Below are 16,912 nucleotides of genomic sequence, written 5' to 3' on the forward strand. Positions count from 1 at the left end.
CAAATTTATAGGGGTGGCCGTGGCCACCCCCTGGGGGCACCACTGTGTTTACATCAGGCGGCCGCGACATTAACTGACAGACTAGCATCGCACTCGATATTTTTTACGTAAAAGAATCGAGACTGTTTTACGTCCAAATCTAAAAAGAATTCAGGAATTTAAGCATTTATTCACAAGGATTTTCAACGAAAAAAGCTCTTTGTGATTCCACTCAGTCAGCTTTGACGGCCACGGCAACAATGCAGGCCCCCTATTAATCGGCCCAGCGCCCCGTCAATATCATTATGAAGTCTATGCCTTATCGTAAACTGTGTATTTTTTTTAATATGTGTAAAAGAGTTGAGTATGCACAAATGATAAACAAAGAATGCATGAACACAGTACAAAAGGCTTTGAAGGCTAAAAAACATGCACGTCTTTCATAACTCGCACATTTCTCAAGAATGCATTATCTAATCGATATACATTACACTCAAAGGGCACCTCACCTTAGTGTGTTACTGCTGCACGGAGAGAAGCAAAGAAGAAACAGAAAAACAGGCACACTGTTAGCTGATCATATTTCACCCTGTTTCAGTCCACTGGTTAGATAGCAGTCACTCTATCGGAGTGGAGTGGAGACGTTACCACGTTACAGTTCAGTGGCCAAATTGAGCTCATTGCCATTTCTAGCACGGATGGCATTTCAACAGCGCTGGGGACAAATGTCAGCGAACACTGTTTGCGTTACGTGCAGGTAAAAAGTCATCTAACAAAGTGTCAAGGTTTCAAAAAAAGATTCACATAAGTTCCATCACTTATTTTTTCGCATATTCATGCAAACCTTTCTATTTGGTTACATGCTGTGTATCGTGCGTCAATTGTTGGCAAATTATAATGAAGTGACCACCTGAAACGGTGTGTTTTTGAAAATGCTTCTTTTCCAAATATATCATTATAGTGACATTTTGCAGGTTGTGGTATGTAAATGTAAGTGTCCTTTTAACAATACAAAGCCTCTTTGATCATGTTAAAATTACCCAATTAAATCAAGCTGGGATTCCTTGCATCTTGAAAAGTAATTGCACTTCCCACCTGAATGTAAAACAGGAGATCAGGAGATAACTCGTCTCCCACTGGACTCCCAATCACCAACAAATCTTACCCACTTGGTCAGTCCTTTGAAAAAATAATTTGCCTGTTACACCTGAAGTATTTTAGACATAGTGTTCCACCTCATTTTCATGTTATATATGTAACATTTGACATTTCGAAGCCATAAGGCACAGTCAATCAGGACAAAGGTTTAACATTCAACACACACAAAATATGAAGTAAGACCCTAATGCAGCTTTTTTGGTATGCCAGCACACAATTAGTGTTGCAAAACACTTCCCATGGAAAATACCTTGCATGTATAGAAACTAAAATGGCATGAAAGAAGAATTTATTACAGAGTCCCCGATCCAATAATGTGATCGGAAATCTGGACGATGGGGCCATTTTTCAGCTAAAAAGTAACAAAATAATCCAGTAATACAATTGCAATGCAAATATATACATGTCATACTCCGCAACCCTCATATAAAAAGCAGAACAACAAGTACAGTGGTACCTCTACTTAGGAATGTCTCTACAAACGTTATTTTCAGGTAACGACACGTTTAAACGGAAAAATATTGCCTCTTGTTAAGACGAACATTTCAGTTTATGAAAGGCAAAAATACTAAGCAGTACTGTAAAAGATACGTATGTACTGTACTTCCTGCTTTTAAACGTTGTGCCATAAGATCCTGCTGCCCTATTGGTCATAGTATTTCCATCATGCTCTCCTATTGACCTATTGTTGATAACGTTTCAATTTGGGTGTCGCAGTACTATGACGTGCACAGGCGCAACGGTGTTATTGTTGCTAAAGTGGGTTGACGTCTGAGCCAAATGAGCACAAGGCTCCTCGTGTTTTTGTCTCACGAAGAGTATTTTTAAGCCCACAGATGGTTCAGGAAACAGCCGCCCCGAGAGGCTCCGCCTGTCTCCACCAGTCACTGTGACACGGTACGTTCAGCAACAGCATGCAAAACACAATCACCACATTAGTACCCGATTCTGTGTATCAAATTCAAATGCTTAGCGCAGCACAACAACATTTGACCATGGCAAATCGTCTGTCATCTTGCCATTGTTGATTTTGACTCGCGTCGGTGCTGTACTTGCACTTCCAAGGATGTCCTGTGTGTACCAATACAGCCTAGACTATCACAGCTCCGCGCTGTGACGCTACACAAGTAGCAAAAGTGCACCCTCCACCGGTTGCATTCAAAAGCGAAGCAGGGTGCGCTTAAAGTAAATTGAGACTCACGATTTTTGAGCGGACCAGAGTTCGTTTGTTTGGTCCGAACTACAGTTCGGAGTGCGTTCACATTTACAAAGCGAAGTGGACTATCTGAGAAAAAGAACTCTGGTCTGTTTAAAATGGACCAAACAGTGCTAGAGTAAAAGCGCCCTGACAGATATAATAAATGCATGCAGTGCTGCAACATGTGTCCATGAAATAAGTAATGAAATTATATTGAATGATTATATATGTTTTTACATTAAATGAGCTGGTATTTTAATAAATGAATAACATATTTAATGAATCCCATTTTTTTTATATATATATATAAATACAATTACTGTATTTTCCGCACCATAAGGCGCATAGGAGTATATGGCGCACCTTCAATGAATAGCCTATTTTGAAACTGTTTCCATATACGTATATGGTGCACCGCATTATAAGGCGCAGTAGTCATAGTAGTGGCTGGGGAAGCCTTAAACATCCACTAGATAGTGCTGCGCTAAAGGGAATGTCATACCATGATTAACTCATTTGCTCCAAAAATGTATAAATAAGTTCTATTTTTAATTGTTTCAGTGTCCAAAAGACGTATTTATACGTCTTTGACTTTTTTTTTTTTTTTTTTTTTTTTTTGACATTTCTGGGCTCTGATTCAATTTAGCTCAAAAGCACAGAACTGCAAATCCATTGTAAAACAATAAAACTGGCCACTGGATGACAGTCGCGCATTTGGTATGAAAACCCGTTGAATTGGGTTGGTAAGACAACGATTCAACGGCAACGAACGGCGGGGCCGCTCGGCCGGGGCGCCCGCGGAAGACGACCGAATGGAGAACAACCTTGACGACGCCCGGGATGCCAGGCGCCGGACGACCGACCAGAATGACCGGGACCACCAGTGCAGCGGACGATGCCATTGAGTCCGTGCTGTTCGCCGAGCAGACCCCACAGAGACTAAAAAAAAACTTTATGAGACAGGCGGCTTTACCCGTCTGTCGCGGCGACAACAGCGTCATCTCATGTATGTGTAAATATATTGTTACTTTGCTATCAAAAGCTCTATTTCTCTTGTTGTTTATGTTATTTTGTAAAAGGAAAACATTATGTAAATATTTGGGATGTAATTAAAGCAAAAAATAGCTTTGTTAAAGTCAAAGTTATGTTTGAAATGTCTGCTTTCACAAAAAGCTTAATTTCTATGTTTTTTTATCAGAAATTGGAAAATTGCTAAAACTAAGCTATTTTCTAATGCTGATTTCTAAAGAATGGAAAAAGATATGAACTTATTTTTTTCCTGCTGAAAAAAGAGAGTCTAATTTTTCTTTTGGTGGGTTCCATTTTGATATAGCAATAGAACAGAATTTTCTGCGGGCCTTACAAAATCAGTCAAAATCCAGTAAAATGGCCGAGAGCGAAGGGCCGTGCTCCAGTGAAAATGGCTGGGAGTGAATTAGTTAACCAATATTGATCCATATATAAGGCGCATCAGATTATAAGGCGCACTGTCTGCTTTTCAGAAAATTGAAGGGTGCACTTTTTAGGTGCACTTTATAGTGCAAAGAAATACGGTAATTAATATTTATTTAAAGATGTATTTATATATTCCAATATAGTCCCTTTTGGTCCTCTATAGATGACCTTGTAACATACATGGATTTTCACTGAAAACCTTTCCCATCCTTTTGAAACCCTACACACACGTACTATATGAACCACCAAGACATTTAAAAACAGTTCACCATTTTTGCTTTGAAACAAATTTTGAGGTACTTTATAAAACATGTGTAACTCACTCGATAGTGTTGCTGTCAAGAGTTCCTGTAACATTGAGGCCGTAGCGGCGCTGCATGGCAGCTATAGCAGACTGCATGACTCGGGCAGAACGTAGCACTGACATTCTGGGGTCTGCAGGAGGGAGGTAGCCATACCTTTGGAGCCATGTCTATGAACAAAGAAATACAAATAAGAGAGGGGAGAGATCACACATCACAGGTTAATCAAGGTTAATAGCTTGTTGACTTATTCACTCTGTAATGTGTAATTACTAGAAATGATTGTTATCATGCTTATAAAGCAAAAAAACAGGAAGGATCAAACCAGCATTTTTTTTTTTTAAATATTTGTTCTATCTGAATGTAAAATAAATGGGTGTATTTTTTGACAAACTTTGTTTATTTTTTATACAGTACAAGCAAGAAAGGTAATACCATTTGATTTTTTTTTTTATACATATTAACAAAAAAAGAAATATATATACGGAAATATATCGAGACAGACAAGGCTGAAAAAGCAGTTTCTGCATTTACACCCCTCTTTAAAAGAAACTGCTGCATTTTAAACCAAAAGAACTGTTGTGTTTGACAGAACAATATGTCTTTACGACGCCGCAGCAGTTTCATGGCGCATTAAGCCCCCAAACTATTTTTAATTTGTCCGTTTTACCCTGGGGACCCCCATTTACAAACATCGGGAAACGGCTTTTGTTTCCACCCAGCCATAAAAAGAAGGTAAATAATTATATTTATGATTCAAAACGTCCGTCATTTTTAGCTTAGAATCATTAACTGATGTCTAATATTTAGTTATTAAAAAAAAAAAAAAAAAACAACTTCATAAAATTACTCACTCGCATATTTTTAAACTTCCCAAAAAGTTCCAACAGATTCAAATACTTTTTCATACCACCGTATTTTAATTTAGTTTTATATGCATTTATTGCTCTCGTGAAATGAAAGTGCAATTCTGCATACTCATACACATATAATTTTGTTTATTTGATGCTTTATTAAATGCTCTTTTGAAAGCGCAATCTTAGCAAGCCTTTGTTTTGCATCTCCTAAAATTTATTCTGCAACGAATTATATCTTCATAATCCGATTACTCGTTTATTCGAACTAACTAACTAATAGAATAATCGATTCCTTAAAAATCAGTAGCTGCTGCTCTTATTATGTTAGTACATCCTATTTGACTAAAACTTTTTAATGGTGAACCCTAACTTGTTTGACACTCGTCGAAGCTGGTTACATGAAAAAAAGTGCGAGCCATAAGAAGGCCAAGTGCACATGCGCTGTGCTCGTTGAAGATATCGGTACATTCACTGACCCTAAAAAGTCAGAATTTACTATTTTATTTGGCTTATACTAAGGTCTGAATGAAATTATTTGCTTTCTTGTGGATATGGAGGAAAAAAACGGTAACACTTTATTTGCACTCGGTCTCATTAGACTGTCATAAGACCGTCATAATTATGACATGTCACTGTTATGAACATTAAGTGTCCCTCACACAGTTCCTTAACTCTAATCCCAACCCAAAGACATTTAAAAAGGATCAATATTGCATCAAAAGTGACAATATTTACTACATGACACTCACTGACATATGTCATACAGTGCTGGCCAAAAGTATTGGCACACCTGCAATTCTGTCAGACAATGTTCAATTTCTCCCAGAAAAAGATTGCAATTACAAATGTTTGGTAGTATAATCTTAATTTAATTTGATTGCAATGAAAAAACATAAAAGAGAATGGAAAAAAAAAAAAATTAAATCATTATCATTTTACAATAAAATCCAAAAATGGGCCGGACAAAAGTATTGGCACCCTTTAAAAAATCATGTGATGCTTCTCTAATTTGTGTAGTTAACAGCACCTATTACTTACCTGTGGCACATAACAGGTGGTGGTAGTAACTAAATCACACTTGCAGCCAGTTAAAATGGATTAAAGTTGACTCAACTGTCCTGTTTCCTTGTGTGTACCACAATGTGCATGGTGAAAAGAAAGAAGACCAAAAAACTGTCTGTGGACTTGAGAAGCAAAATTGTGAGGAAGCATGGGCAATCTCAAGGCTATAAGTCCATCTCCAAAGACCGGAATGTTCCTGTGTCTAATGTGCGCAATATCATTAATAAGTGTAAAGCCCTTGACACTACGGCTAACCTCCCTACATGTGGACGGAAAACAGAAATTGACCGGAAATTCAAACGAAAGATTGTACGGATGGTGGATAAAGAACCTCGACTAACATCCAAACAAGTTTAACCTGTCCTGCAGGCCAAGGGTACAACAGTGTCAACCCGTACTATCAGTCGGTGTCTAAATGAAAAGGAACTCTATGGTAAGATACCCAAGAAGACCCCACTTGTGACCCAGAGACATAAAAAGCCAGGCCGGAGTTTGCCAAAACTTACCTGAGAAAGCCAAAAACGTTTTGGAAGAATGTTCTCTGGTCAGATGAGACAAAAGTAGAGCTTTTTGGGAAACGGCATCAACATTGAGTTTACAGGGGGGAAAAAACCGAGGCCTTCAAAGAAAAGAACAGGGTCCCCACAGTCAAACATGGCGGCGGCTCCCTGATGTTTTGGGGTTGCTTTGCTACCTCTAGCACTGGACTGCTTGACCGTGTGCATGGCGTTATGAAGTCTGAAGACTACCAACAAATTTTGCAGCATAATGTAGGGCCCAGTGTGAGAAAGCTGGGTCTCCCTCAGAAGTCATGGGTCTTCCAGCGGGACAATTACCCAAAACACACTTCAAAAAGCACTAGAAAATGGTTTGAGAGAAAGCACTGGAGACTTCTAAAGTGGCCACCAATGAGTCCAGACCTGAATCCTGTGGAGAGATCTGAAAATGGCAGTCTGGAGAAGGCACCTATCAAATCTTAAAGACCTGGCAAAAGAAGAAAGTTCTAAAATTCCAGCAGAGCATTGTAAGAAACTCATTGATGGATACTGGAAGCGGCTGTTTGCAGTTATTTCGTCTAAAGGTTGTGCTACCAAGTATTAGAATGAGGGTGCCAATACTTTTGTCTAGCCCATTTTTGGAGTTTTGTGTAAAATGATAATGATTTCATTTTTTTTTGTCATTCTCTTTTGTGTTTTTTCATTGCAAGCAAAATAAATGTAGATATAACTTCTAAAGAATATGTAATTCCAATCATTTTCTGGGAGAAATTGAGCATTATCTGACAGAATTGCATAGGTGCCAATACTTTTGGCCACCACTGTAAGCCCTCATTTATATTCATGAAAGGTGTCATGTCATCATTATGACAGTCTTATGACACAGAGTTCAAATAAAGTGTAACCAAAAAAAAACAAAAAAACAGATTGAGTACAGTTATGTGTTAACTGTACTCACAGGACTATGTCCACTATTGTGGATTTGTGCCATGGCTTTGAAACTTATAATAAATTGTTCAGTGCAAGCTATGAATAAATAAATATTGAATTTACATCGCACTTCCCACTGGTATAAAGAACACAAAAAGACAGACCGACCCGCTCTTTTATAGAACATGTTCATAATAAAAGAGAAAGAGGCTGGGGAAAAAATAGAATCTATGTAAGGTTTACAGAGCAGAATGCAATCTTTTATCGTGTTGTTTGGCTTGTCAGGAAAAGAAATTGCCATAATAGAGCTCTCGGCATCCCTATAAAATCCTGCCAAAGGGAATCACTGCTCAGATCTGGGGAGGAAGGGGGTCGGTCGGGCTTTCCCACAGAAGAGCTTTTGGGATTTGGCTAGTCTCAGACGCCCTGTATTCCTCATCATCAAAACAGTAAATACCACGGCCAACGTCTGCATTTCATGACACATATAAAATTCACCGATAAAAGAACAGTACATCGTACGTGTTTCAAATGTGCAGACATGGAAACATAAACACACCAACTGAGACTGGAAATCAAATGCCTGGGAGATATAATAATAACAACTAATAAACTGCCTGGCAGATATTTTCCCTCTTTCAGCTTTCATGCTAGCAGGGCTACTGTATTTAACAAAACATGAGCACTGTCTACAATGTAAAATTGGACTGTTGCCTCTTATGGTTTTCTGACATAATGTTTTGAAAACAGGAGTAAAAGTGGTGCAAGCCGCCATTGAAGATCAAACGCTCACATAGCAGAGCAAATATAAGTATAGCTGCAAGTTTTAAAAAAATAGTTGTTTCTTCATGTTGAAGTTCAAATTGAATACATCAAACAGAGTTAAGTAGTTAATGGATTGAAAAAGGTCATATAAGATCTGTGTGTTCCAGATTTTATTCACATAGTCCAAAACCACAATCTTATACTTCCCATAAATCTTGACAGCTCTCTTCCTTTGTACACTGAAATAATATAATAGTTTCCAGGGCTCTAAGATCTCATATTTTAGCATCACTCTCCACTCCTATTCATCTTACATCTAATGCATACTTTCCCTTTTCTTGTCCTGTAATCATCTGTTTTTCCTTGGTGTCTCCTCTTTTAAAATCATAGCCGCATTTGGCTTTTATCCCACTACTTCAATGGTGAAATCTAAAGAGGGAGAAAAATGGTACGGCGCATCCAGCCAAAGTGTGTTGTGGGTGTTGGTAGAGCCTATCACAGCTAATTTTTGGGCAGTGTTATTTTTGTCAGCGCTTTAAATTTTTGTCTTAGTCTTTTGGACAAAAATACTTATTAGTCTTAATCATGTCAGTCATTTTAAAACTTGTTATATTCGTCTAGTTTAAGTCAACGAAAACTCAGACGCATTTCGTCTAGTTTCAGTCGACAATGACTCAAAACATTTTTGTCTGGAACTTCAAAAGTTTTAGTCCATGAATAAATAAAGGTTTCCAACCATTTTGAATGAACGTCGACAGACGAGCACATAACTGGAGTGAACAAGGACATACTATATTCGTGATGATAATGCACACACAGCTCGAAAACAGAACATTATTTTCAAATAGAAACTGCAATTTCTGAAGAAATTACAATGGGGCTTTGCTGTGTGTCTAAGACCCGCCCAGTTGATTTGGGATCATTGTCGGGGACACGTCCTGTTGATATCAGGTCACTTGCTGTTGATTTGGGGACATTTTGGGGACAAGTCCTCTTGTTATCAGGTCACTTGCTGTTGATTTGGGGACATTTCGGAGACACGTACTATCGTATAGGTCACTTGCTGTTGATTTGGAGACAATTCAGGGACACGTCCTGTTGATATCAGGTCACTTCCTGTTGATTTGGGGACATTTCGAGGACACGTCCTGTTGATATTGGGCCACTTTCTGTTGATTTTTGGACATTTTGGGGACGCGTCCTGTTAATATCAGGTCACTTGCTATTGATTTGGGGACCCTTCGGGGACACATCCTGTTGATATCTGGTCACTTCCTGTTGATCTGTGGACATTTCGGGGACACGTCCTGTCCTGTTGATATCAGGTCACTTCCTGTTGATTTGGGGACATTTCGGGGACACCTCCTGTAGATATGAGGTCACTTCCTGTTGATTTGGGGACATTTTTGGGGCACTTCCCAGAGATATCAGGTCGCTTCTTGTTGGTTTGTGGACATTTCAAGGACACGTCCTGTCCTGTTAATATCAGTCCACTTCCTGCTGATTTTTTGGACATTTCAAAGACACATCCTGTTGTTATCAGGTCACTTCCTGTTGATTTGGGGACATTTTTGGGGCACTTCCCAGAGATATCAGGTCGCTTCTTGTTGGTTTGTGGACATTTCAAGGACACGTCCTGTCCTGTTAATATCAGTCCACTTCCTGCTGATTTTTTGGACATTTCAAAGACACATCCTGTTGTTATCAGGTCACTTGCTGTTTATTTGGGGACCTTTCGGGGACACGTTCTGTTGATATCAGATAAGTTGCTGTTGATTTGGAGACATTTCGGGGACTTGTCCTGTTGCATGGCTGTCAATGGCATCAACTCACTTGGGCGCCAGTTAAATGTCAATGGGTTGTAATGGTAAGATTTTGGTCAAAAATCACAACCACACGTTTTTCTGCCATTGAAAATGAATGGGAAAATTGCACAAACATGAAAGGTTTTTGGCAAATTTTGTGAGAAACGTACATACGTTTTCGCCACATTCTTTATACAACTTTTATGCCCCTTACAGTCCTCGAATTTTTCTGAAATTTGGTCAAAAGTTGTAGGACCTTTGCAAGGCAAAGCCCCATCTAATTAATTAAACTGTCTCTTGAACTGTATGTTAAAAGTTTTGTAAGCGTTTAAGATGACACTCACCACGCTAAATGCTATTGCTTACGCTAACGCTACAAGTTATGTTTAGAGTGTGATGAATACTCAGCACAGACCTTTAAAGGCGAAAGCAACATGGCATATTTAGCCAAGATATGAAAAAAAAAAACTTACCAAGCAGCAACTGACACGTTTCACAAAAGGAGCCTGGTTTGAACACTCACCGGCCATTACTGTGTGTGTGTGTGTTTGTGTGTGTGTGTGTTACGGCGTAGCACGTCACATGAGTGACATGAACAAACACGGCTACAGTGCATGCTAACTCCACATACAATAAGAAAATCTCTCACATTGTGAACTTATGAAGGAAACTATAGTGAATTTTCAAATCGTTCTCGTCCTCTCAGAAGAAAACTGGCATTATGTTTTAGTCTCCCAAGGCACGTTTTTAGCTCATCATCGTCATAAAAAATTTGACCATTGACAAAAACAACATTGATTTTAGGCAAAGTGGTCAACATGCCTGTCAAATACAGGCAGGGTATACAACGATTCACATGGGTTTCACATCTCAATGTGAAACATTAAAACTGTTCAGACTATCCGGGCACTTAGACTTCCATTCTCCGTGTCAAACAGCTGAGCAGGACAGGTAAAAAAAAAAAAAAATCACATCGGAATCCACCGGGATCTGCTTGATCAAAACCTTTAATGCTGTCTTACCTTACTTTTTTGACATTAGAAATATGTATTTTTCTATTCATAAATGTCTACATTAAGCATGTCGCAATATGCAATAATTCCATTTATCGCGCGATATATAAAAATGAAGGTGGTAATTTTTCCGCTGCAATTTATCGCCTCGCGTGCACGTGTGTGCGCGCGTGCGGCAGATGTGCTGTTAAAAGTTCGGATTCCTCGTTACCAACTGCGCAAAATGCATCTTCGTTCCAGGTCCGGCAAAAACTAGCACCGGAGCCAATCGTTCCCATTATATCCTATTGTTCAACGTATACCGGCCGCGTCAGTGCTCCGGAGTGACTGTGGACCATCTATGGCGCGCCGGTGTTGTTGACGTGTGGGCGCTCCCGTCAGGAGTGACATTTCACGCGGGGCGGCTATTTTTCGGCACAAGGCTGGATATTTACAACGAAGTCCGCCAAAACATTGTTACCGACTTGGCTGCTACGAATAACCTCACTTTGACAACAAACAGCTGAATGAAATTAAGAGTGCTGTGCTTCAAACTCGTCTTGTTTATGAAAGCTGTCATATGCTGGTGTTGTGTAGTAATGAGCAGTAGTAATGCGGGCGTTGCGCGCACACACTAGATATCATGAAATGGCACACTAGATGTGCTAAGTCCCATGCCATTGGCTACGTGAGCCCAGAGTGATTATGGGACATGTAGTCCATATACTAGAATTCTAAACTGTCATTTGTCACATGAGGTTAAGAAGGCCAAATCAATCCATACCAGTGACTATAGATAATGTTGCAAATATTGTTAATTCAGTACGTGACACAGATGGATTCGGACCATAAATAGGATGTCTTGCTCATGTAGTTAACCTAGCTGCTAAGAGAGCTGTAGCAATCAACGGTGTGCCCTGCCTCACTTTACAAACAGTAAAGATTGTTCTCAGCACTTTTATACAATTTTTTTTCATATCAGTAAGAAGTAAGCACATAAATATTATGCACTAAAATGCATGTTTATATGATGGCAATTTAATTTTTGCTCATTAGCAAAACAAAAAACAAAACAAAAAGAAACAAAAATTACAATTGTTTTTTTTTTTTTTTTTTTTACAGAGCATTAAATGTATTGAATCGGATCGAAAATCGTGTCCCCCGTATCAAAATTCGTACCGAACCATGACTTTAACTGTATCGTTGCATCCCTATTGAACACCATTGCAGAAGCTATGACGGGAAAATGTTTCATTTGTCTAAATGCTTAAGTTATTAAGTGCAATTTTTTTTTTTTAAACACATTTTATTTATTCTGTGTTTCTGTATGGTATCAATATTGTTGTTTTTTACTTAAGAGGCATGGTCTATTGTTTTTAGTTGTGATTTCTTAAAAAGTATATTTGAATTTAAGAGTAAATATTTATCGCGTTTAAATGGGTGTACTTGATCTATTAATATATACTGTATTCGCACTCTGTTATTGTAAATTGGTTAAACAAAATTGGGGGGGCGCAATAATATCGCATATCGCAATAATTTATGAGAATAATTATCGCACACTAAAATTTGTTATCGCGACAGGCCTAGTCTACATCTTTAAATCGCTGTAACAACAACAACAAAAACTATAATAAGTGTCTTATATAATTCAGAAGGCTTTTCATAGTTTAGAAACAACACACAGTCATTCGTTGCTTGGAATTGGGCAGGATGATTGCTCATCTTTTCTTGTCAGCCTATCAAATATGAATGAACTATATGTCATCCTGGCTAATTTTAGCCAAACCAGTAGGGTCGTGGAACAAAAAGCAGAACAAGTATGAGTCATTTACTCTGAGTTTTTAAAGGGGAATGACTGACAGGTTGGGGGTCATTTACTTTGATCATGCAACAGCATAATAATCTGAATATAAAAAAGCACAATTGTGACAATTGCAAATAGATCCCATTCTTAGATGTAGAAACAGCATCTCATCAGCTCGTATTTTTTTAAGTTGACAATTAAGATAAATAACCATTAATAAAATTTAGTCAATAATAATACTATATTTTTTATTAATCATTTATTTTGTGAATTCATGATTGCTGCTCTTTCACTGTTATGATATTATTATTTGAAATTCATGTACTCGTACCCTTGGCATAATTTCAATTTCAATTTGCTCTTCAAATGAACTTAACTTGTTTTTCAAGCAGAAGAGACTTACTAATGTTCTGTTTCCACACTAGTGTCTTATTAAGTAGAATAATGTTGCTTTTAATTAGTAAGGAAGTGAAAGTCTTCTTGGTCTTGAGCTTCCATTTTGCCCCTTATAAACCTATTCTATTCCTATCCATACAATCATTGAACGTCACTCAGTGTACTGTTAAGAGATGTAACCGAAAATTCGACATTCGGCCGAAAATAGCTCAAATTTTAAGTTTTCGGTTAAAAGGCCGAAAAATTACCACCGAACAGTCTGAAGAACCATAGTTCTTTTATGATGATGTCATCAAAACACGGCGAGAAGCAACGCTACCAGCTCATAGCCAACATGTCCGCAGTTTGAAAGTATATTGATGCATAGGTTTTATGTATCAAAGAAATACATAAATTCTTAAATGAAGGAAAATGAATTTGCTTCATCGCTGCTACACGAACATTCTGAAGTTGCTTTCCATTGATGTCCCACGTCACGTCAAGTACAGTGCATATGAGCCTGTACGTGAGTAGTTTAGAGTTTTATACAAGCGAGCGCAATACACATAAGCCCCTTTCACAAACTGTGAAACACCGGGAATATCGCGGGATTTAATCGTGCAGCATTTATATGTGAAAACAATTTCCCATGGCGATTTCATGGGTCGCGTCTATGTATCATGTCCAGGACTTTCCTGGGAAGCGGTGTGCGTGAAAGCAGGCATTAAATTCCCGGGTCACATTACGATGGCTGATGACGTAAATATCACGGCGGGCCGATCGTCACTTCCTTCCTCTTCGGAGTAAGACAAAAAGCGGTAACTAAACATCAAACACAATACTAACCTAAGCGGTAGGCAGAGAGCCGATAAGACAACAAAACAAATTAGAAATAAGATCTTAAGCCTGAACCCGAACCGACCCGGTCAGGTCGGATCCAAAATGTCAACTATTACGGTCGGGCTGGGTCAGGGTTCTCTCTCTCGTTAACTTTTTAAGATTAATTTGTATTTATTAGGGCTGTCAAAATTATCGCGTTAACGGGCGGTATTTTTTTTTTTTTTAAATTAATCACATTAAAATATTTGATGCATTTAACGCACATGCCCCACTCAAACAGATTAAAATGACAGCACAGTGTCATGTCCATTTGTTACTTGTGTTTTTTTTGGTGTTTTATCGCCCTCTGCTGGCGTTTGGGTGCGACTGATTTTATGGGTTTCAGCACCATGAGCATTGTGTAATTATTAACATCAACAAATTCGAGCTACTAGTTTATTTTTTTGTTTGAAAATTAAAAAAAAAAAATATTAAAACAAAAACATTAAGAGGGTTTTTAATATAAAATTACTATAACTTGTACTCACATTTATCTTTTAAGAACTACAAGTCTTTCTATCCATGGATCGCTTTAACAGAATGTTAATAATGTTAATGCCATCTTGTTGATTTATTGTTATATTAAACAAATGCAGTATTTATGTACAGTATGTTGAACGTATATATCAGTCTTGTATCTTATCTTTCCATTCCAACAATAATTTACAGAAAAATATGGCATATTTTATAGATGGTTTGAATTGCGATTAATTATGATTAATTAATTTTTAAGCTGTGATTAACTTGATTAAAAATTTTAATCGTTTGACAGCCCTGGTATTTATATTTGTATACCAAAACAATGTATGGATGTTAAACTAAGGAATACCTGTTATAAAATAAATCATTTAGATAAAAAAGAGAAGGCGCTGTAAGGCAATTGAAAACCGTATCTATTACATATTTTTGACCTGGTATTTAGATATGGAGCAGCAAGAAGTTAAAAAGAAACTAAAGACAGCGGAATTGAAAAGACAAAGACGCACCGTGGGGTGTGGAAAGGCTTCAAATTGTATGTGAGTGTAACAAATGTGGCGCTTTGCTCTCCTACGAGAAATATATGTAACAAACTTTTCCAGCGTTATTTCATTGTTTAAATGCATTTATAATGATCATAAAAGTATGTAGACTATTTAAATGTTAAGAAAACTTGCATTTTTTTTCTGCCGACTGAGAATGTGTTACAAAAGACAGGGTTTAATTTGTTATCATTATGCACAGGCATCGTCACAAATATGATCACACAAAACGCAATCTTTTTCTAAGCAGTGCTCTGTCCAGGTCTGACTGGCGCATCCCCTCCCTTTCCTCCTTCTCCTGAGTCTTTACAAATAAAACATAAAATTTTGGGTTTTTTTTGTTTTTGTTTTTTTTCGGGCTCGGGCCAACAAATATAATATAACATTTCGTTTTTGTTTGTTTGTTTGTTTTTTTGGGGGGGGGGCTCGGGCCAACAAATATAACATTTCGCTTTTTTTTTTTTTTTCCGAGATCGGGCCTACAAATAAATTATCAAATTTTGGTTTGGTTTTTTTTCGGGCTCGGCCTGCAAATCCGCAGATCCGGGTCGGGTTGCGCTGGATTTTTTTAGGCCCGATCTTACCTCTAGCTTAAATACAGACTTGATGAGCTTGAATTGGCTGCAGTTACGATGTCAGGAACGCTCACTCTGGAACAAAACACGATTTGACCAACATTGTGTCAGCCGATGCCGACCAAAAATGACGCAATATCCGGGTTATAAAATTGTGCCAGCATCCCTCGCCAGTGGGCAACACGGGACAAGTGTGTGAAAGTGCCCAACCCGCGTCATTCTCAGGACATCTTTACATGCGTGAAAGCAATGACGCAAGTAAATCCAGCGTCACCGAACATGGGAATTTCCCTGGATATGTGTGTGAAAAGGGCTATAAAGTGGCATTTAAATGCATACACGTGCATTTGCGATGGTTTATTACAATAATTTTACGGCATGACCACGTCCTCTTTTTCTCACATTTTTTCCGCGACTTCCACACCCCTTCTGCCAGTCGCCGTTTAATACGACGGGGAACAACTTCGCTCGGCTTCGTCATCAATAGGACTGCCCACTCGCCAGCCTCTCGTTTGACTTTGTACAAGAGATAGTAATAGCCTTGCAAAGAGCTTTACTAGTTTCGGCGAGAACGGAAAAGGTTTTTGTTGTTGATGTGAACTACAGTTCCACACAAACGTTCATCGTGATTTCATTTAGCTTAGCAATTGAAGGCGTGAGACCCAATTTTCGAGTGTCTCAAACTTCCACAAAAGCGCAATTGTCAAGGTTTCATCGGCTGTGACGTCCACCGAACAGAATGCTACGACGACGCTGGAACCTCTTCTATAGGATGCGTTCGGAGTTTGCCGAAAAATGCTCACTGATGGGAATGCACCATCACAAGGGGTTTCAGAATCTGCAGCTTTCAAACAAAATTATTTAGACTCGGGGATCCTAGAACAAGATGTTGCGTACTTGTGAGAATGGACCAAATTTTATTTCCGCCTAATCGTTTAACTATTCGGCCTTTTGGTTTTCAGGCCAATTATTTTCACTATTCGGTTTTGGCCAAGAATTTTTCTTTCGGTACATCCCTAGTACTGATACCTAACCAAAATTATATTTAAAAAAAGAGGGGGAAAATGTTTTAACCACATTAAATCTGCCCCATTGTGGGTCATTCTTGTTGTAAGCCTAAATTAGAATCCACCTTCTCTAAAATAAAAAAAAAGAAAGAAAACAGAGAGGAAAAGAGTGGTAAAGAATAGTCTGCCAAGTCTGAAATGTTGCTATTTCTGGCTTATCTACAGTTGCTTCCACCCCACTGTGAGTTTA

The 16,912-nt window shown here is 38.3% G+C and overlaps 1 protein-coding gene across 1 annotated transcript in view; it reads right to left on the reverse strand.

Moving 5' to 3' along the window:
- The window catches only part of LOC130908369 (matrix metalloproteinase-16-like), a 148,414-nt gene that overhangs the window by 97,431 nt on the left and 34,071 nt on the right, over positions 1-16,912 (reverse strand). The window contains exon 2 of the mRNA XM_057823737.1: positions 4,114-4,262. Coding sequence (XP_057679720.1) covers positions 4,114-4,262 — 149 coding nt within the window. The remainder of the gene's footprint in view (positions 1-4,113; positions 4,263-16,912) is intronic.

The sequence above is a fragment of the Corythoichthys intestinalis genome, chromosome 20 (assembly GCF_030265065.1).
Source record: "Corythoichthys intestinalis isolate RoL2023-P3 chromosome 20, ASM3026506v1, whole genome shotgun sequence".
Lineage (NCBI taxonomy): Eukaryota > Metazoa > Chordata > Actinopteri > Syngnathiformes > Syngnathidae > Corythoichthys > Corythoichthys intestinalis.